Source organism: Falco rusticolus, chromosome 4, assembly GCF_015220075.1.
Source record: "Falco rusticolus isolate bFalRus1 chromosome 4, bFalRus1.pri, whole genome shotgun sequence".
Classification (NCBI taxonomy): domain Eukaryota; kingdom Metazoa; phylum Chordata; class Aves; order Falconiformes; family Falconidae; genus Falco; species Falco rusticolus.
In genome coordinates this window covers 37,967,832-37,987,750 of record NC_051190.1, presented here as the reverse complement: position 1 = coordinate 37,987,750, position 19,919 = coordinate 37,967,832, and the positions used below count along the sequence as shown (strand labels likewise).

The 19,919-nt window shown below is 56.9% G+C and overlaps 3 protein-coding genes across 10 annotated transcripts in view; all 3 read left to right on the top strand.

Moving 5' to 3' along the window:
- The window catches only part of XPO6 (exportin 6), a 55,599-nt gene extending 49,333 nt beyond the window's left edge, over positions 1–6,266 (top strand). For all 6 annotated transcript variants that reach the window (XM_037382988.1, XM_037382987.1, XM_037382984.1 and 3 more), the window contains 5 exons: positions 443–614; positions 1,042–1,203; positions 3,281–3,379; positions 4,317–4,547; positions 5,529–6,266. In XM_037382988.1, coding sequence (XP_037238885.1) covers positions 443–614; positions 1,042–1,203; positions 3,281–3,379; positions 4,317–4,547; positions 5,529–5,630 — 766 coding nt within the window. In that variant the 3' untranslated portion in view covers positions 5,631–6,266. The remainder of the gene's footprint in view (positions 1–442; positions 615–1,041; positions 1,204–3,280; positions 3,380–4,316; positions 4,548–5,528) is intronic.
- A 2,919-nt stretch (positions 6,267–9,185) lies between these two features.
- On the top strand, positions 9,186–11,717 carry NME4 (NME/NM23 nucleoside diphosphate kinase 4). 2 transcript variants are annotated; one of them, XM_037386027.1, is made up of 5 exons: positions 9,186–9,316; positions 10,912–11,042; positions 11,157–11,258; positions 11,348–11,460; positions 11,548–11,717. In XM_037386027.1, the coding sequence occupies exons 1-5, from the start codon at positions 9,226–9,228 to the stop codon at positions 11,666–11,668; spliced, it is 558 nt and encodes a 185-aa protein (XP_037241924.1). In that variant the 5' UTR covers positions 9,186–9,225; the 3' UTR covers positions 11,669–11,717. The 2 variants fall into 2 exon arrangements, with proteins under 2 accessions (XP_037241924.1, XP_037241923.1); XM_037386026.1 differs by having other exon boundaries at positions 11,330–11,460.
- Positions 11,718–11,817: 100 nt separating this feature from the next.
- DECR2 (2,4-dienoyl-CoA reductase 2) lies at positions 11,818–19,835 on the top strand. 2 transcript variants are annotated; one of them, XM_037386011.1, is made up of 9 exons: positions 11,818–12,603; positions 12,749–12,817; positions 13,247–13,298; positions 15,468–15,603; positions 16,037–16,161; positions 16,739–16,832; positions 17,076–17,180; positions 17,780–17,968; positions 18,792–19,835. In XM_037386011.1, exons 1-9 carry the CDS (start codon positions 12,395–12,397, stop codon positions 18,824–18,826), a joined length of 1,014 nt encoding a protein of 337 aa, XP_037241908.1. In that variant the 5' UTR covers positions 11,818–12,394; the 3' UTR covers positions 18,827–19,835. The 2 variants fall into 2 exon arrangements, with proteins under 2 accessions (XP_037241908.1, XP_037241909.1); XM_037386012.1 differs by having other exon boundaries at positions 17,780–17,997.
- Positions 19,836–19,919: the final 84 nt, after the last annotated feature.

Sequence of the window (19,919 nt, the reverse complement as noted above, 5' to 3'; positions counted from 1 at the left end):
TATCCCTCAGGATGATTTAGCTTAGCTGCTCACACAACAGATTGCTGCCCCTGAGGAGTATGGTCTTTCCAATCCCTTTGTGTCCAGACTTCTGTAGTGTCTCAGGACTAAATCCGAGGAAAATGCTTCCAAGTTTGAAATGACCCAGCCCATGTGCATCAATCCTACATGCCTTCGTGCAATTTCAGCTCTCCCACGGATTTTCTGGAAGTGTGTGATACTGAACCAGACCCTGGAATTGCCACTATCACCCAAGCTTTTGTTGGGGGCAGGGTGGGTGTGCATGTCATCAATCCTCAGTCCAAACCCTTTTTTGGGGGGGGTTAACTTTCTTGGTCTGTATTAACTGAGGCAGTTCAGAGGCGCTACCTGCTCTTCTGTAAATCAGCTAAGCATGCAGATCTGTGGGAAGATTCCTATGCAATAACTGTTTTTGTCGTAGGGAGCAGTTAGCAGAGAGCATCCTCCATGAGGGCAGCACTGGCTGTCGGGTGGTGGAGAAGTTTCTGAAAATACTGCAAGTGGTGGTACAAGAGCCAGGCCAAGTATTCAAGCCTTTTCTACCCAGTGTCATCTCACTGTGCATGGAGCAGGTCTACCCCATCATTGCAGAGGTAGGGCTGTTCTCACACGAGGTGAGGGAAGGGGGAGATGGGAAGGGAAGGCATGAAGCCTTTTGCTTTCCAGGAGCTGTAAATGTCAGTCCCTGTGGTGGCAAAGCTGGGTGACTAGTCAGTAGGGACTGGAAGCAGTGTGGGTGGAAGGTTTTGTCAGGAATTGTCAAGAGAGGCTAAAATTACAGATGTGCTCAAAGCAGGAGGTAAAACTCAAAACTTGGCGGTGAATTCTTGGCATGATCCAGCAGCTGCCGAGTGTGGTGCCTTCCTTAGGAGGAAATGCTTCGATGCTCTGGTACTTTGGCCACAAAGCGCTGCCCTGGGTGGCCACCTGGCAGGGTGCTGCTAGCAGTGGGATCCAGGGAGTGAGTGGGATTCCAGCACAGCAGCCTGCTTTGAATTATTTCTTCCGCTCTCCTCCTAGCGCTCATCTCCTGATGTGAAAGCAGAGTTGTTTGAGCTGCTTTTCCGGGTCCTCCACCATAATTGGCGGTACTTCTTCAAATCCAGTGTGTTGGCTAGTGTCCAAAGAGGAGTAGCAGAAGAGCAGATGGAGAACGAAGCGCAGTTCAGTGCCATTATGCAGGTAACTCAGCTATTCCTGTGGTTGTCCAGAGCCGTTTCTGCCATGGACCCTGCACTACTTGTGGCAGTGCATTAAACGTGGCTGGTGGGGGCTAGACCGTGTCTTGAGTGAGGTCTTGCCTTCAGGAACCGCTGAAAACTGAAGTACTTGCAGAGCGGTCTTGCTGATGTGCTCACAAGGCACAGTGCCTCACTGCACAGGGAAGCAAGCACTGAGGAAGGAATGTTAATGCCTTTCCACGCCTCATCCTGCATCTGGACCTAAAAATATTATTACTGATGCTGACCCACTTACTTCTGTTACAAGTCTTGTGGTTGGCACTAGGACAAATCGTCAATGAAGGGAAGTTCTTCTGAGACCAAGATGTCTTTTGGTTTATATGGACTTGTTCTATGCTGTACCATCAGATCTGGTGGAAGAGGGTCAGTGGGGTGATACCCTGTAGGCTTTTGGCCTGGGGAATGAAGAAGGCAGAGGCAGTGTGCCAGCACGTACACAGGGCCAGCACCAATCTTCTCAGATTGGGGAATTTGAATTTTTAAAAACAACAGACTGTATTCCACATGTTACTTAAGTCCGAGTTGGCCATATGAGTTCGTCTGCAGTTCCTAGGTGTAAAAACTGTCCCCAAAGCAGGCAGTGCAACTTAAAGTAAAATCAGAAAAAAAATCAGCCTCCTAATGTGCTGTTGGAGTACCTGGTGTGGGGACCTTCACCTCCAGCCCGTGTCAGCGTAAACAGAAGTGCACTTGTGCCACTTTCTGCAGCCTCAGGGTAGAGCTTGTTCCTCCGAGGGAGCAAGGGCCATGTGCTTAGACTTCAGGTGGGAGGACTTTTTGCAGAGCTGCCCCATCATGGAGTGCTTGTGGAGGCTGCGTCCCTTCTGATACATGAGCGAAGAGGCTGCTCTTGCACTAACATAAACTGCATCGGTGTTGCCCTCTGGCCTTTCCTTGTCTTGGCATCCTTTGATGTGAATGAGGCCCAAGCTGGTCCTGGTGCAGGGCTGCGCAAGGATCTTTCACCTGTGGTAATGTGACACTTCCAAACTTACCCAAGTGCCATGTTTTGGAAGATATTTATGTGGTAATCTCAGTATTGACTTCAGGCTGGTTGGCAATACTGCATGGCTTATTTTACGACTTGGCCTCCTGTTGTTTTGATACAAAACTCTTATTTAACGTTCTGTAAGTGCTCTCCACACAGCCAGTGTGTTTTGTGTTGAGGATATTAGTATAGTTTATGCGATGGTTTGCACCAGAGATCTCAGTCCAGAAATAGCTCGGTCTTGAAGGGACTTGGGCTGGTTTTGTTCATTTAACAATAAATGGCTGGTACGGGGGAATAAACTGTTCTGCGCGTGGTGCCTTGAAGCAGCAACTGTTAAAATTCTGCTGCCTGTCTCTGTACAGAACTTACTCATCTGCCTGCATCATCTGTAGTCTTTGAGGCACTCAGGGTGTAAAAGATATTTCATCACCAAGTCGGTGCAGGCCCACCAGACTAGTTCAGCAGGGTCCAGCAAATTTTGTTCCTGATCTCTTTACTGCTTCTTTACTGCCCAGGTCAGCCTCCCAGCTCTAACTTCTTTCTAATTTAGTGCAGTAATGTGTTAAGTGCATCTGCCAGTCACTTTGGTCTTTTGACTTGGATCGAGACCAAACTTTGTGTGTGTGTGTTCTGGTTTTGTTCATGCTTGCCGTGTGACCATAGGTAGCCTCCCTGAGAAACAGCCAAATCCTTCACAAGAACGCTGCCTGCCGAGGGAGCTGTGCTCAGCATCTGTGTTCCGCTTCAGTACGAGCTTGGCCCACCTGTTCTCACCAGACCCAGCTTAGTGACTGTTCTGCAAGGATATGGCCATGTTTCCACCAAAGTGTCTTCATTCCCGTGGGCCTGGCAGCAGCACGGTTGACTTAAAACACCTGCCTGTCTTGTTTGTTTGCTGTGCTGAGAAGCAGCAAAGGCTCCCAGGGGTTTGTTCTGGTGTCAGGTTGAAGATGGTGGTGTTTTGCCTGCCGGGTCTGATACTCATTGTAATATTGGTCCCCTTCCTTCCATCCTGCTTTGTCTGTAGGCATTTGGCCAGTCCTTCCTGCAACCTGACATTCACCTGTTCAAGCAGAACCTCTTCTACTTGGAGACGCTGAACACCAAGCAGAAGCTGTACCACAAGGTGGGTCCTGGCTGACCACTGTGCGCGGTGCTGTTCTGAGGCTTGTTTTAAACTACTCGGAAACTGAAGGTCAGGATTTGGGAGCTTTTATGCCGTAGCCTTTGGTTGGTTGCCGTGATCCAGATACTTTCAAGAGGGTGTTACCACCACCTTGCTACCGCTGCGGTGGGCATGGGAGGGATCCCAACTCCGGTCAGGCAAAGCAAAGCCTTTATGTGTTCCCTCCTGTGACGGTGAGGGAAGGCAGAGGGCTCACACAGTGACAGCACAGTTTGTCTGAGGAGGTAGAAACTGGGGTTGTTAGTGGGACAGTGGCTGAGTCCCTCTAGCACTTTTATCCAGGCCAGCAGCAGGGCGTCCAGGACTTAGTCACATCACTGCCAGGTGGTTGTCTCTAGACCTGTTAGCTGCTGTCATGAAGGATTAAAGTTGAAATCCAGGGTCTTGCCCTGTGAAAGCAGAGCCTTTGGGCTCGCATCTGTGCTCACAACTGAAGGACAGCCCATCATGTTAACAGCTGCCTGTTGCAGGCTGTCGGGCAGCTAGCCAGATTCCCTGGCTTTGAGGAACACTGTGTAGGGCTAAAACTGGCTGGAGTTTGAATGGGATTTGATGCTGTTTTGCTGAAAATTTGGGTCAGATGCATGAGGTAAGTGTGGCCAAATTCACTGTTAACTTTAAAGCTGGTATTAATCTAGCTTATTGTAGCCATTTGTGATCTTCACTTGGCTTGGAAAATTATCTCTGTGCTTGCAAGAGTTTGCAGACCTCACTGATAGCTTAGAAGCTGATGGTATTGGAGTGGCTCTGTGCAGCCACGCCTGGTCTGACCTTGATGAATTTGTACTTCTGAAGCAACGTGCTGGCTGCTGTGGGCTCTCCTGTGGGAGGATTGCTGGTGTGAAGACTCCTAATTATGTGTTCTCTCACTGTGCAGAAGATCTTCCGGACAACCATGCTGTTCCAGTTTGTGAATGTGCTACTTCAGGTGCTTGTCCACAAGTCGCATGACCTGTTGCAGGAGGAGATCGGCATTGCCACCTACAACATGGCCTCAGTGGACTTTGATGGCTTCTACTCAGCCTTTCTCCCTGAGTTCCTGGCCAGTTGTGATGGTGTGGACTCGAACCAGAAAAACGTGCTGGGAAGGAATTTCAAAATGGACAGGGTAAGAAGGGGAAATGCTGCAGCAGCGTCTCCGTATTCTCAGGATGCGCAGTTTTTCTCCTAGTACATGCTGGCAGGCAGCCTTGAGCGTCTCGGGGACAGTTTTTTGAGGCAGTACCTTTTGTTCCAAACACTTCCCTACTCAGCAGTGCCTAGCCAGGGTTTTTTCACTGTAGGTCACAGAACTGCCATCTCATCTCTCAGACTGCCGAATGCTGTGGGTGTTGGGGAGAATGTTTCCTGGAGGAAGTTTTCATAGGGGTAGACTGACATTTTCTAGAGTGGGATACTTGGATCCTTGCCAAAATCTCGCTCCAGATGCTGGCCAGATGTTTGAGGGTTACAGTGAAGACAACAGCAGGGTAGCTGCAGTGGCTCACAATTCTTTCAAACCTCTCCTGTGCATGTGAAGCAAATGGGAGGGCCTGTAACCTCCCTGTGGAACATCATGGCAGTGCAGCAGGTTGTGGCTTCCATCTGCTGAAGGTTGCTTGTCTATTGAGTGCTTCCTCTCCTGTGGGAGACGATGGGGATTTGAGACCAAGATTAAGGGTAGGAAAGGAGCCTTGAGAGAATCACCAGGCTGCAGAAGGCAATTGCTCTTCAAGTAATCAGCCCTTGTTATGGGGTATGTGGCACCCAGGAGCCTTGGCAGGGATGCAGTGGGCAGTTGCCGTTGCAGATGGCCGTGTTGTTGACCACTCATGTAGTGCCTGACTGCACACCGGGAAGGCAGTGCTGTGAACAGAGCCCAGATCTCCGCAGTCAGCTCTCTGCGTGGAGCAGCTCCGGAGCAGTCTCTGCTCCCTGTATGTGGGCTGCAGAAACTCGCTTTTCCTGGGATCAGGCTCTGGAGGAAGGGGTCTGTCTTTTCTCATGTATGAAAATGCACGTTTGGCCCTGTGGGTTCCTGTTCCCTGCCATAAGACAGTACTTGTAGGCATTACTCTGTTTGCAGTACATGTTGTTTGATCTTTTCCAGGATCTGCCATCGTTTACCCAGAATGTGCACAGACTGGTGAATGACCTGCGTTACTACAGACTCTGCAATGACAGTTTGCCCCCTGGAACTGTGAAACTATAGTTACTGCACTGGACTCGTGTTTTGATCACTGTAGGGAACGGATCCATATTTCGTTTTGCCACCACATTCTCTCCTCCCTGGATTTTGTCAGTACTGCAGGACGTGGGGTCTTGCACATGGGCACATCTTCTTGGATTCACGCACCACGCTTCCTTTTTTTCTCTCCCAACCCAAAGGCCCCCAGCTGGAGTCAGCACTGTCTGCAGGATGTGTCTTAACGCCCAACCGCAGGGCATCTCAACTGTACGGAAAGTCCTCTCGCCGGGGTTTGGTTCTACTAACGTAGCACTTTGTTGCGTCTGGAGATTTCTGTGGAGTTGTCTTGAGAGATCATGTACGTATCAAACATGAGGCAGAAGCGCCAAAGACTACTTCAGACATTCGTACCTTCGTGTCATTCCACCTTCCTGCCCCTGCCCAGCTCTCAGAGGAGGAGTCTCATGATGTTGGGACTGTTTTGGCACGTCTGTCACTCCCTTTGTTTTTAAATTGCCTTGAAAACCTCCCTGCTGTTTGTGGGGATTAGAGACTTTTTGGGGTTTTTTTTAAACGTTTTCTCATCATTCCATTGTGATACTAAAACAACATGCTTAATGGAAATAAAGTGCTTACTTTGTTGTTTTAAATAACTTATAACTTGTTTTAGTTTCCTTGTAGGCCTGTCACCAAGCCATTCTAATAGATGAAAATGCATTTTGCGATGCAGGCAGCAATTGCAGCCTTTCCTCATGATCAGACAAGACTGGCCGCGGGTGCATGTGGTGCCTGTACCAGTGCCCTGTCCAGGCTCCCAGCAAGCCCCACAGCTCCTGAAAGGTGCTGTGCTGAACTAGTGCAGAGCAGCGTTGGCTTCCTCTCCCCTCACTGTATTTCCCATCTGTGTTCCCTGGTGTTTTCTGTGGCCTGTTGTGGTGATCCGTGTATTCCCTCCAGCAGACAGTGGTCTGGATTATCAAGAGCTGCGTGCAGGAAGAGATCTCCCAGTGTTCATGGTGTTGCATCACAGGAGGCCTGAGCTGAAGGACAGCTGCTGGCCAGAATGACCTGGGAGTGGCATCTGAGCCTGAGGTTAAAATCCCAGTCCCCAGACACAACTGGATCTTGTGGAGCTGGTGAATTTCTGATTGTGCAGCTGGGAAGGATTTATTTTTTTTGTTTTTGCCCTGAAGTCTCCAGTCAGGTAGCTAGTACAGAGCATTAAAACGCTCTTAATTCGCTGTGGTGGTTACGAGGGCAGCTGCAGAAGGGTGCACAGTGGGAGCAGCACCATGAAGGCAGCAAACCTGGAGAAAGGGTCTCATAAACATTTGTGGATGTGGACTTGAGTGAGATGGCTGCATGTGGACAGCTGGGAGGTGTCAAGGGTGAGCTGGAGTGTAAAAGCACTTGCTCCATGGTTCCTTTAGTTACAGTTTTGTCAAAAACACCCTGTGATGTGCATGTTTGCTCTTTGGAGATAATGTATGCTGTTTGGATAACCTGTGCATGGACAGAGCCCTGCATGCAGGCCTGAACTGGGCCGAGATCGATGTTTGGGCTTCATACCCTGCGGTGAGCAGCTTGAGGTGAAAGCTGTGTGTGCATCAGTCCAGCCTGCTGAGGACAGGCCTCGGCCAGGTCCAGTCCTTGCAGCTGAGGGGCTGTGAACCGCTCTCTGCTGCAGAGTGTGTGAAGACACCTGTGAAGGTGGGTGATGATCTACCACCAGGCTGCAGAGCTCTGACCCGCTGTGGGCGAGAGGCGCTGCGCTCCCTGCCAGCCAGAACCTGCACTGGGAGCCCACGGTTTGAAGCCACCAGCTCTTGGAGTAACAGTGTCAGTCTGTGCTTGAAACTTTGAGTCCTTGGTTTTCCTGGTGGTAATTAAACGTATGAAAATAGAGTGCGGGGTCCAAAGCTGTGCACAGAGCTGCTCTCTCCTCCTGTGGTGCCACCCCGATCACACAGCTGTCTGCTGCCTCCTCCACCAAGCACCCTGGCTGTGGCTTCCTTCAGAGGTGGGCTAAGGGGATTTCACCTGTTCCTGGCCCAGCTCCCCTCCTGGCACAGTGCTCGGGGGCTGGTGGTGCTTCCCTTTCTTGCAAAATATTTGGTGGACAGAGGGTGAAAGTACTTGTTTATCCCTCGACCAAGGGCAGCAGCTGGAAGGTGACCAAAGCCCCGGCTGCAGCCTGCCTCCCCTTGTGCTAAAAGCTGTACGGGGCAGCACCCCGGCCCTCTGCCGGAGCGGGTAAATATCAAAGGGCGGCTGGTTTGCGTGTATCGGGCTGCATTAACCTTCCCCAGAGCAGCCCCCACCTCTGTGCCAGCACCCTGGTGCAGCGGGCACTGGGGAGGGGCCTCTCCCCACCTCCAGCCCCCGGGCTGGGTGGGGGTCACCAGTAAAATGTCCATTTTTGCATGAGCTGTTGATCAATCTGGGTGCTTGTGGGGGATGTTTCTGCAGCTGTGCTGAACGCGGCGGGTCCTGGGAGCCCCCATCTCCCTCCAGGCTGTGGCTGGTGCGGGGGCTCTGCCACCCCACCCCCATTCCCTGCACCTTGGGGAGGCAGGAGGGGAGATGATGGGGATGTAGGAGCTTGATGCACAGTTGGAGCTGGGCTCAGCCCCTGCAGCCCCATGCTTTGTGTGCCTCAGCTCCTTCGAATTATCACAGGTTCAGAGAACAGGCTCGAAGTGACCAGGATTTTCCATGAACTTGCAGACATTTTAATAGCAATGTTTGCGTCAAGCTCCTCTCCCAAGAGGTGTCTTGGGAGTTTGGGATGTAGGGGGAAGCTCAGAGTGATTTCCCAGCATGGGACTGGGGCTGGCTGGTCAGAGCAGACCCTGAAGCCCCCCTACCCCTGCCTGCAGGGCCGCCCCTGCCCCCTGGCAGCAGGCACAGCTCCCTCGTGGGATTAACTCAACCCTAAGGAGGACTTGAATCTCAGCTGGAGCGATGCTGCACAGAGGAGCATCCCGCGCTCCCGTGCGCAGGGCTGTGCCTGTTGCTGCTTTGTAAATCCCCTGGGATTTCTGCCTCCTTGGGTGCAGGCTGGGGTGAAGAAAGGGGCCCTGACGCCTCCATCCCTGTCACCTCTGCGGGCACAGGGCTCGTCCCTTTCCCTGCTTCCCACAGCCTTCAGCGATGCTTCACCGCAGACAGGCTCTGGGCAGTGTTGCAGGTGCTGCTTTGCCCTCAGGGCCTTGCACCCTCTTCCCAGCACCCGCAATGTGTCTGGGGCAGCCCCGTGTCCGGGGGGAGGGCACCAGCCCTTCCCCGTGCGCACCTGCTGGGGCTGGTGTGGGCTCACCCCTGCGCTCTTCTCGCCTGGACTACATGGAGTACATCTGGGGTTTGGCAGGGTCGGGGTCACCCAGGGGCTGGGTGCCCGCTCTGCTCTTGGGGCTCGGCCCCGCCAAGGGAGAGTTTGTTCCGTGCTGGGGCTGCCCCGTACCGGGATGCTCCGTGCAGGCGCGGCGGCCGCCCGGTCCCGGCGGCTGCTTTAAGGGGAGGGACGGAAGCCTGACCCAGCCCCGGGCCGGCCGGGCCCTTAAAGCCCCCGCGGGGCGGCCGAGCCCCGCCGCGGCCACTCCGACCCGCCGGCCCCGCCATGGGCTCCCTGGGGCGCTGCCTGGCCCGGAGCCTGCTGCGGGGGCAGCCGGGCCCGAGCCGCCCCCCCGGGCCCCGCTGCTACGGCTCCGGTGAGACACGGCTCTGCCCGGCCCCCTACCCCGGGACCCTGTCCCCATCCTCGTCCTGCCCCCGGGGACCCTGTCCTCATCCCTGCACTGCCCTCAGCCCTTTCCCTGACCTGCTCCTGGGGACCCTGTCCCCATCCTCATCCTGCCCCTGGGCAGCCTGTTCCCATCCTTGTGCTTGGAATGCAGTCCCTTTCCTCAGCCTGCCCTGGCGACCCTGTCTCTTCCATCCTTGTCATGCCCCTGAGGACCCTGTCCCCATCCCTGTTCAGCCCTCGGCCCCTTCCCTAGCCTGTCCTGGGGACCCTGTCACCCCCATCCTCATCCTGCCCCTAGGGACCCTACCCCCGTCCCCACCCTGCCCTCCATCCCGCCTGTCCTGTCCCTCGGGGCCCCCATCCCCATCGTCGCCCCACATTGTCCTCAGTCCCACAGCACCCAGTAACCCCATCCTGGGGGCAGCCCCCCCAGGTAGGGCGTCAGCTCATGGGGTCCTTGGCTGCTCTGTGGTGTGAGGGGGCACCAGGGTCTCCTCCCCGACGGGGCGGAGGCCAGAGCTGGTGGCTCCCCCAGCACCATCCTGAATGTCCCAAGGGGTTTGGTGTCCCTAGGGCTGCGATGGGGGGACCCCTGCGCTGTCCTGTGGGGGATCGGGTGGGAGCCTGACAAAGCCGGGCCACCCCAGCAGCACCCAGAGATGTGGGTGAGCTCCGGGGGGTGTTTATCCCACCCTGTCCCCGCCAGCACTGGTGCCAGCCTGGCCTCACTGCCTGGGACAGGAGCCCAAAGGCTGTGGCTGGCAGCGAAATGCCCCAGCTGGGTGTCCCTCTGCCTGCTCTCTCCTGTCCCCTGTCCTTCTGGCAGACAGGGCGCATGGTCCCTTGGGGAATGGTGTCCCCTCCTGCGGTGTGGCTCTGCAGGGCCAGTGGTGGGGTGAAGGGGTGGCGGTGGTGCCAGACCTTGCCGCCCCATGGTGCCACAGATGGTGGTGGTGCCAGACCCTGCTGTGCCATGGATGACAGCGATGCCAGACCCTGCTATCCTACAGTGCCACGGGTGACGGTGGTGCCAGACGTTGCTGTGCCATGGGTGACAGTTATGCCAGACCCTGCTGTCCCATGGTGCTTGATTTCTTCCCCCACCAGTGGGGCTGTGACCAGGGACCCACGCTGTGCCAGGGCTGGTGCCCACCTGTTTCTGGGCAGGAGCAGTGACACACAGGGTGGCACCTGCAGCCCCGGCATCAGGACAAGGCAGCGCGGTGTGCTCAGCCAAACCAGAGCCAGCCCATCCCACGCTGGGTTGAAGGGTGTTTCCCAGCTGTGGACATGTCCCCACCACCTGTCAGGGCTTTGCAGTGTGTCCCTGGGGTCCCTGCTGGGACCCTGCCAGTCTGCGAGCACAGCTCACCCAGGGGACATGGCACCAGCATGGGGACAGGGATGGGGACAGGCTCGCCCACCGGGACCCAGCACAACCCGTGGTGCCCCAGGAACAGCTTGGGGTCCTGCTGTCACAACCTGTGCCCATGTCCCACACCCGGCAGTGACCTGTGACCCATGCCTGGCAGTGACACTGGCCCCTCCGTCCCCACTCAGCCCCCCCAGAGCTGCAGGAGAAGACACTGGTGCTGGTGAAGCCGGATGCGGTGCAGCGGCGGCTGGTGGGGACCGTCATCCAGCGCTTTGAGCGGCGTGGCTTCAAGCTGGTGGCCATGAAGATGCTTCAGGTAGCCACCCCGCCAAGCTGCCCCACGCCCCCCTGGGGCACCCCACATCCTACAGCCGGCTCGGGGGTGCCAGAGGGGGGTACTGATGCTGCTGTCACCCCATGCTGCCATCAGGCGGATCAGGGTCTCCTGGACAAACACTACCAGCAGCTGCGGCAGAAGCCCTTCTACCCTGCGCTCCTCGCCTACATGACCTCGGGGCCGCTGGTGGCCATGGTGAGGGGCTGGGATGGAGGGTCAGGGGGATGGGGGGGCTCGGGGGGCTGGGTGGAACCGGGGGGGCTTAGGTGTCCCCTGTCCCGCAGGTGTGGGAGGGCTACAACGTGGTCAGGTCCACGCGGGCCATGGTGGGGGACACCAACTCGGCGGCAGCGGCGGCGGGCACAATCCGGGGGGACCTCAGCATGCACGTCAGCAGGTAGGGGCGCGGTGGGGGTGGTGGGGGCGGCGGTGGGACCCCGCAGCCATGGCACTGTCCCTGTCCCCGTTCCTGGTTCCTGTGCAGGAACGTGGTCCATGCCAGTGACTCGGTGGAGACGGCCCAGCGGGAAATCGGCTTCTGGTTCCAGCGGGATGAGCTGGTGGCCTGGGAGAGCGGGGACCGGGACTACACCTATGGGCCCTAGGGTGGCCCCGCCGGGGGGGCCAACCCCCCAATAAACCTCAGTGCCTCCAGCCGTGGCTCCGTCTCCTCCCTCAAATGCCACCAGCAAGTGCTGGAGGGCTCTGGGGGCGCTGGAATGTCCCCAGTGGGCACTGGGGGAGTGCTGGAAGACTGGGAGGCACTGAGCTGTCCCTGGGGAGCACTGGGGTGGTACTGGAAAGCTCTGGAAAGCACTGGGTTGTCCCGAGGGGGTATTGCAGCAGTACTGGGAAGCTCTGGGAAGCACTGGGATGTCTCCAGGGGGCACTGGGGTGGTATGGGGAAGCTCTGAGAGGCACTGAGCTGTCCCTGGGGAACATTGGGGTGGTACTGGGAAGCTCTGGGAAGCACTGGGATGACCCCAGGGGCACTGGGGAAAGCACTGGGATGTTCTTAGGGGGCACTGGGGCAGTACTGGGAAACTCTGGGAAGCACTGGGACATCCCTAGGGGCACTGGGGCAGTGCTGGGAAGCTCTGGGATGCACTGAGATTTCCCAGGGGAGCACTGGGGCGGTGCTGGGAAGCTGTGGGAGCGGCACTGGGAGTCACGGGGCTGTTCCGGGGCAGCAGGAGCCCCTGCAGGTCGCTGGAGGGGACGGGGACTCTCCGGGCGCCGCGCACCGGCGTGTCACTGGGGACACTGGGGGGCGCTGTGGGACGCACGGCAGCCCCGCGCCGTTGCCAGGCAACGCCCGCTGATGCCCGCGCATGCGCAGGGCGTGCCCTGGCGGGGCCCGCCTCTCCCGGCAGCCCGTGCGCGGCGCGCTCACCCGGCGTGCCCTGCGGCCGGGCCCGCTGCCGGCGGCACATCGCGCCGCCATGGCGGAGGCTGCCGGTGCATCTCGGCCGCCGGCGGACGTGGACACGGACGACTGCCTGCGCGAGTACCGCCACCTCTTCAGCCCCGACATCCTGGCGTGAGTGCCGGGCCGCTGGCGGCCACGGGTGCCGGGCCGCGGCCTGGGGGTCGGCCGGTCCCCGCCGCGGCCTAGCGCGGTGCTGGGGCCGCCCTGGCTGGGCCGTGCCTGGCGCTGAGCGCTGACTGACCCTCTGCTCCCCCAGGGGCCAGGTGGCGTTCATCACCGGCGGCGGCTCGGGCATCGGCTTCCGCGTCGCCGAGATCTTCATGAGGTGCGGCTGGGGGGCAGCGGCGGTGCCCGGGGGTGTGTGTGTGTGCTGCTTAGGCTCCTCGGGCGCCAGTGGGAGCGTAAAAGCTTCCTTTCGCTTGAGGAGGCTGTGGTAGCGTGGCCTACGGGGGTGGGGTGAGAAGCTGGGGGCAGCCGGGCCCCGGGGGGAGTTGCGGGCAGCCCTGCCTGCTGCAGGTGGGCTCGTGGGGGTGTGGGAGGCGGGGGCTGGCCCTGTCACAGGGCTCGGGTCGGTCTCTGGTGCGCTGTGATTCTCCCCCTCTTGGAGCCCTGCGGGCTTGGAGGAACAGCAACTCCTCCAAGTTGTGCCAACTCCCACCGTTCCCCGACCAAGCTCCTGGTGAACCCCAGAAATGTGAGATGCCTGTGAGGAGTCAGTGCTGCGTGGCCCTTCTCACTAGCCCCTTCTTTGCAGACATGGCTGCCGGACGGTCATTGCAAGCAGGAACCTGCAGCGAGTGTCCGAGGTGAGTCTGTGGGCTCCAGCGGGACAGACAGGCAGAAGGAAGAGTTGTGAACACTTGGAAATCCTGCTGTCTCTGCTGGGTGAGGCTGGGAGCCTTGGGAGCAGTGCAGCAGGAGAAACGGCTTACTAGTGCTGCTCTGTCTTCTTCGGCCTCTGAGATCTTCAGTACAGCAGTGGTGGGCAGGGTGCAGGTTTAGGGTGGGCTGCACCCACCGCACCTCATGGTAGAGCTCAGTTAATCGTGGCGGTGTCCTGTAAGCGGGTCCATTACCTGGTGCACAGCACCAATTCACACACTGAATTGAGTATTTGTTGACTGTCTGCAGAGACAGGTGCTGGGTGCTAAATCCATAAAGCTAGCGCGCCTCCTAACACGCAGTAAAAATTTAGTACACTTTGAACAATTGTTCATAGTTATGTTTAGTTGCACTTAATTCTCATGGGTTCTTACAAGCCTTATCTCCATTTCAAGTACAGCATTCTTGGTTTTCACTGCATGTTCTGTGTGGAGGGGGCTTTGTTAGCAGGGGGCTTTCTTTGCTTCATGGTGGATCTTTTAGCGTGCTGATTAGGATAGTTCAAGTAATTTTCTGTTTAATCTCATTAACCATTTCGTTCTCCTTGAGCTTATCTTGGTACTTCTTAGCTTGACTTAATTTATGGTGTCTGTTCCTTTTCCTAAGGCCATGTTTTGTTAACTGTTCATAAGGGTTAACTAACATCCTCTGGTTTTCAAATTCTTTCTTGTTCTTCAGTATAGATATTCACATGTTTTGTTTAAATTTCAAGTTGGGTAACAGACTGGCTTTCTGTTAATCATATGTCTGTGAGCTGGCCCACTACAGCAGGACTTGCTGCCTTCCCCTGCCAGCTTTGGGGGTGTCTGTTCCAGGTATCACATTGCTTTTTTGTTGATGAGACAGAAGGAAACAAACTGCGGTGAAGGTTTGTCAGCAGGGAAGTGGCACAGTCCAAGGCCAAACTTAAATCTCAGCTTCAAGTAGGACAAGACCCTCTTGTCCAAGAGTTAGGTGGGTTGAGGCAGGTCCCCAGATCTCAGCTGTCTTGTGCTTTGGACAGAGAGGGAGGCGCAAGTCTGGAAAGCACTGACTGAAGAAGCTGTATTAGACTAGCTGTAGCCAGCTGGGCAAAAGAAACACCCGCCCCTGTGTCTGACCCTGGGCTGGGGTTTGGCTGGTCACAGTTTCCATTCCTCACCGTGGCTGGTGCTGCAGCCTCGGGCTGAAATCAGCTGTGTGAGAGCTTTGTGGTAGCTGCGTGTGGTCTGAAATATAATAAAGATCAAAACCAGCACTTGGGGGTAAGCTGGCATGACCCAGCTGCTTCCCAGGGATGGCTTTCTCTCATTTTGTATTCCTGTGTGCTCACGTGCCAGAAAACAAGCTGCAAAGCTCAACAGCTGTTTAGTCCTCAGGGGCTGGAGTCTTCTGAGTACACAGGGACCATTTGCCCAGGCCCTTGAGGCTCGGTGTATGTGTGGGCTAGTGGGGGATCAAGGCTTTTCACAGAAGGGCCTGATGAGCCCAAGCAGGAATGTGGAGCTTTGCTGGGTGTTGTGCAGGGTTGCTGCTGAGTTTGTGTGTCCCCTGTGCTTTATTTGCTGGGGGAGCCTGTTCTTAACGAGTGCCTCGGGGTGCTTTGTGGCAGATGCTGAGCCGCAGAGCTAGCTCTCTCTGCCTCACGGGCAGAGTCCCTGGCAACTGCTGGTCTGCGTTTGCCCTTTTTGCCTACTGATGTTTTTTGGATCTAAAGGTTAATTATGCCTGGGCTTGTACCAAAAAATGCCTTGTCGGCATCCGACCTTTGTACCTGTCCTGCAGAGGTGTTGCTCGGGGTGTGCTGTGTCGATGACAGGCCACGGAGATAACCAGGCTTAGCGAGCTGTGGCCTCAGGGCCAGCCTGGCATTCGGTTGGGGCATGATGTGCCCGAGCTTCCCCTGGCTACCCCAGGGCTTTAGCGTCAGGGTGCTGCATGGCTGAAGCTGGCTGTGCTCAGGCAGGTCTCTCCCCTGCCTGCAGTGTTTGCTGTATGCCAACAGGGACGTGGCCCCTGGCTGACCACTTCCTCGCCTGTTCAAAGGTCTGGGTCTAACCCTTGCTGAAGGAGAGAGTCCCAGAAAGAATCTCAAGTCTCTTTTTTTTTTGCAGGCATCGAAGAAGCTGGAGGCAGCCACAGGCCAGCAGTGCCTGCCTCTGTCCATAGATGTCAGGCAGCCCCAAACCATTGTGGCAGCAGTGGATGAGGCGCTGAAGGAGTTCAAGCGGATTGACATCCTCATTAATGGTGAGCTTCTGGAGTGGACAGGGGAAAGATTCAGTACTTGCTGCTGGGAAGGGTGTTTTCCTGTATGGAGATTGTTTGCCTAGTGTCTGCCTTATGCTGCTTTGGCCTGGGAGCGTCTGGGCAGCCCCCCGGGAGCACAGAGGGGATGGGCTCAGAAGAAGCAGAGACCTGTTTGTGATAGGTGGCTGCCCGTGCTTGCCTGGTGTGGATCATCCCTGCTCCCACTGCGCCAGCACCCTCCTGCCCTCAGGCTGGCTGTGGTGCTGGGCACTTAGAGCCACAAACTGTTTATCCTCTTATCAGACCTTTTTCCATGTGCTTTCTAGTCTACCCAGACAGTATCACTCACCGTCCCTCTTGCAGGAGTGCTCTGAACCTGCCTGACCCTCTCCTGGCCCAGTCCTGACTGTGCTCCTGGCTGCTTGTTCTTCAGGTGCTGCGGGAAACTTTCTGTGCCCAGCCGCTGCCCTGTCCTTCAACGCCTTCAAGACTGTGATAGATATCGACACCATTGGCACCTTCAACACCTCCAAAGTCCTCTTTGAGAAATATTTCCGGGTAAGTGGGACCAGAGCCAGAGGACTCGGAGGAGGGGCTGCTGATAGGCAGGGAGTTAGTGTCAAACAAACCACACTTTGCTCCTGAGCAATTCAAGGTGGCGTGGAGGGCAGAAGGGAGTACAGCACTGGTGTAACCAGGGCTGTGCTGCCAGGCCTCTGCCACCCACCATTCTTAGATCCAGTCCGTTCCCTCCCAGGGGTGGCAGCCTCTGTGCAGGAACTGGGAATCTTGTCAGTCCCTTGCCCTGGGGCTTTCGATTGCTGTGGCAACTTTCCATGCTCTGCCACATGCCAGGGAAGAAGGTGTGATCTGCTGCTCCTTTTCCGGCTCCTCTGCTTTCTCTTGGCCTTTGCTTGTCCCCTGCATCTCCTGCCTCTCTAGAAGGGCCTTGCTGGCTGCCCCAGCTCACTGAGGCTGGGTGGGCAGTGCTGCCCTGGTGATGGGTTAGCAACGCAGTGGTGGCAGTGCCCGTGGGTGACCATCCCTCCTAGCTCAGCTCCCTTGTTCCACCATGCCACTATGTGACCCCTTGTGCTGCTCCCTGCCTAATGCCGTGTCTCTTTTTCTTCCCCAGGACCATGGTGGGATCATCGTTAACATCACAGCGACCCTGAGCTACCGAGGACAGGCCCTCCAGGTGCATGCTGGTGCTGCTAAGGCTGCCATAGGTACCTAAATGCTCCTTGCTGGGGTTCTGTGAGCTGTGTGGGGCCAGTAAGGAAGCTGCTTCTTCTCAAATATTGGGATGGGAAGATGTCCTTGAAAGAGGTGACTATAAAACAGTGTGGTTACTACATGCCTGAGTGCTCTTCCAGGGCCCTTTGCTCTTGACCACAGTCTTCTGTGGCGTTTTGCGTTCCCCCCACCGGCTCTGCTCTCCATTTCTCATTCCTGTTGTAATCCCTTCCCAGATGCTATGACCCGCCACCTTGCTGTGGAGTGGGGACCCAACAACGTCCGAGTGAACAGCTTAGCGCCAGGCCCCATTACAGGCACCGAGGGCTACCGGCGGCTGGGTAAGGCAACCTGGGGCTCCTGTCTCTGCCTCGGTGTGGCTCGCTGGGAGGGGACTGTGGCAGACTACCAGTGCCATGCAGCCCGTGGGACATGTGATGCGGCTGGGGCTGTTGCTGCTGGGCACGGCTGTCCTGTGACTAGGCTGGCATGTCTTTTTGGGGGAGCAGCCCTTCCTGCATCCTCGATGACTCGCAAGGCACTGATTTTTCTCTATTGAGCGGCGGCTTTTTGTGACCTCTGATGCAATGACATGGTGTAAGGTGCTTCCCCAAAGCTCAGCCTGGCCGGCTGCCTTGCCTGATGGTTTAGCTCTCGCAGTCTCTCAGCAGAGTGCCAGTTCAGCCCAAGAGGCTGGGAAAGCTGAGGTGGAACTTAACTGTTGCAGTACAAATCCTGCTGCTGGGCTTGAGCCACCCTCATTTAACTCTCTCCTCAGGCCTTTGTCCCTGGCCTGTCCCAGGGCTGTGCCAGGATCTCATTTAGTTTCCACGGCGCACTCAGCAAGCCCCATGCAAACCGTGCCACAGGGTCTGGCGGACAGTGGTGGTGGGCAGGCGGTCCCGTGATCTGAGCTGGCTCTTCTCTTTGCCACTCCTAGGTGGGAAATTTGCGGAGGCAGCAAGCCAGTTTGACATGATCCCCCTGCAGCGCGCAGGGAACAAGACGGAGATTGCCCACAGCACGCTGTACCTGGCGAGCCCCCTCTCCTCCTACGTGACGGGCACCACCCTGGTCGTGGATGGTGGGAGCTGGCTGACCTCTGCCAACAACTTCCCCGCTTTGCTGGGTATTGCTTCATCCTCTGCTAAACTCTAGGTGACGTGCATTTCCCCCTCCGTGGGATTAGAGCAGGAATTGTCAGAAACCCCATTGCTTCATGGCATAGGGGCGTGGCTGCCATAACAGTGGGTATGGCATTACCATCTTCAGGTGCCTCGGTCACCTTGTAGCAGTCCCAGCTCTGCCCCTCCTGCGGCAGCTGCGTGGCACGTGCGCTGTCTTGGGGCAGTGGGGACATGCTGGGTGTCAGGGTCTCCCGGGGAGGGCAGCCAGCTTGGGTCTCAACTTGGCAGCACTTGTTCTCAAAACTTCCTCTGCTTTTGGGAGGGTGGAGCAGGGTCACCCCCCATGCGGTTGTCAGAGCAATGTGGGGAACACCTCTGAGTCCTTGTGGATGGTCCTAGGGATGACTTGGGAAGGGCAGGAGAGCTTGCTGGGTTTTTCCTCTGAGCCTGCAGTTGACATGGTATCTCTTGTTCCTGCTGGAAGATGCTTGTCTGGACACCTCTGAGTGTCCCCTGAAGTGACGTGCTGCTCCTTCTCTGTGCCCCACCAGCAGGATTGGGCACAGAGAGTCCCAATGGCCTCTCTCTCCCCTTCCTTGCATGAGTTACTGCAGGGTGTCTTGTGTTGCGGCTGACTTGCATGCAAGTCTGTTGGCATATGTCTGCAGAGGTGGGAAGGGAGCTGGTGGCTGGGGCCTGGCACTTCTTTCCAGGAGAGGGGTCTCCTTTCTTCCCCTCTCCCCCTACTTGGGTCCGGCGTGGCGGCCTCTGGGAGCAGGGCAGGCCCAGGCAGCACTGCATACCCACCTCTGTGCTGTCTTGCAGATTTCTGGGCTGCAGGAACAAACAAAAATCAATGATGGACAGGCTGGGATTGACCGATGGACAGAAACGTGACCGAACTGCTGCTCTGGGACATCTCGGGGGGGACATCTCCTGGAGCCAGAGTTGATAGCTGCCGCCTCTGATCAGTGAATGGTGGTGATGTTGCTGATCCTGCATCTGCCTGGGGGAGGGAGCACTGGGGGTGCAGGGTAGGGAGCAACCCCACCCTCCTCTGTGCTGTTAATTTCTTCTGAGCTGAGGGCACGGGGACAGCAGGGGGTGTGGGCTGCGATGTTCACTCTCCATTTGTGTCTCCCTCCGAGCTGCTCTCCTGTTTTTTCCCAAGTCCCAGGCAGAGCTGGCTGTGGATATCCATCCTCTTCCACACCTCTCCCTATCTCGGCCTGAGAGCTGCCCAAGACCCCCGGTTCCTTGGGAGGGGGGAGCAGTTCAGCCCGCCTGGGGGGCTGAGGCCAGCTCTGACTTGGCAGCAGTAGCTGGTGGCTCTTGGCGGGAAGCAAGGACCAAGCTGGCCCTGGCAGGGGAGATGGCCCTGTCCCCTCGTGGGACGTTCCTGGATGGGGCAGTGGCCCCGGAGGCTGCTGGAGTGTCCCTCCCCAAGGAGCAGAGGTGGTGTGAGGTCACATCCCACCGGAGCTGGCTCTACTGCTGTGGACCATAGCACTGTAGCTGCTGGGAGCCCGAGATGTCCAGCTGTCTGTCCGGCACCCATCTGTCTGTCACGCCAGTCTCACCAGTCTCACGCCGTCTCCTTTCTTTGTGCAGACACTGTGGCTGAGGGTAGATCAAGCGCTGGCTGGAGCTTGGTCCATCCCGAGCGTGGCACTGAGCTGTGGGGGCTGCACCGGCTCTGTGCGGGGCTGCCGAAGCCGTACGCACGCCCCCGTCGCTGCTGGCAATGTTTAAGCTTATCCTGAATCCTGTGAAGCTTCTTTCCCTACTTGATCGCGTTTCCTACTTGATTGTAGACTTGCCAGGTTTTGCTCCTTCCTCCAGGCCACGAATAAAGAATGTCCCCACTCAGCTGCGACCTTCTCACATGCCTGTGCGGGGAGCTGCTCTGCTGGGGGGGGTGGGGGGTGCTGGTCTGGTGCTCCTCCCCCTCTT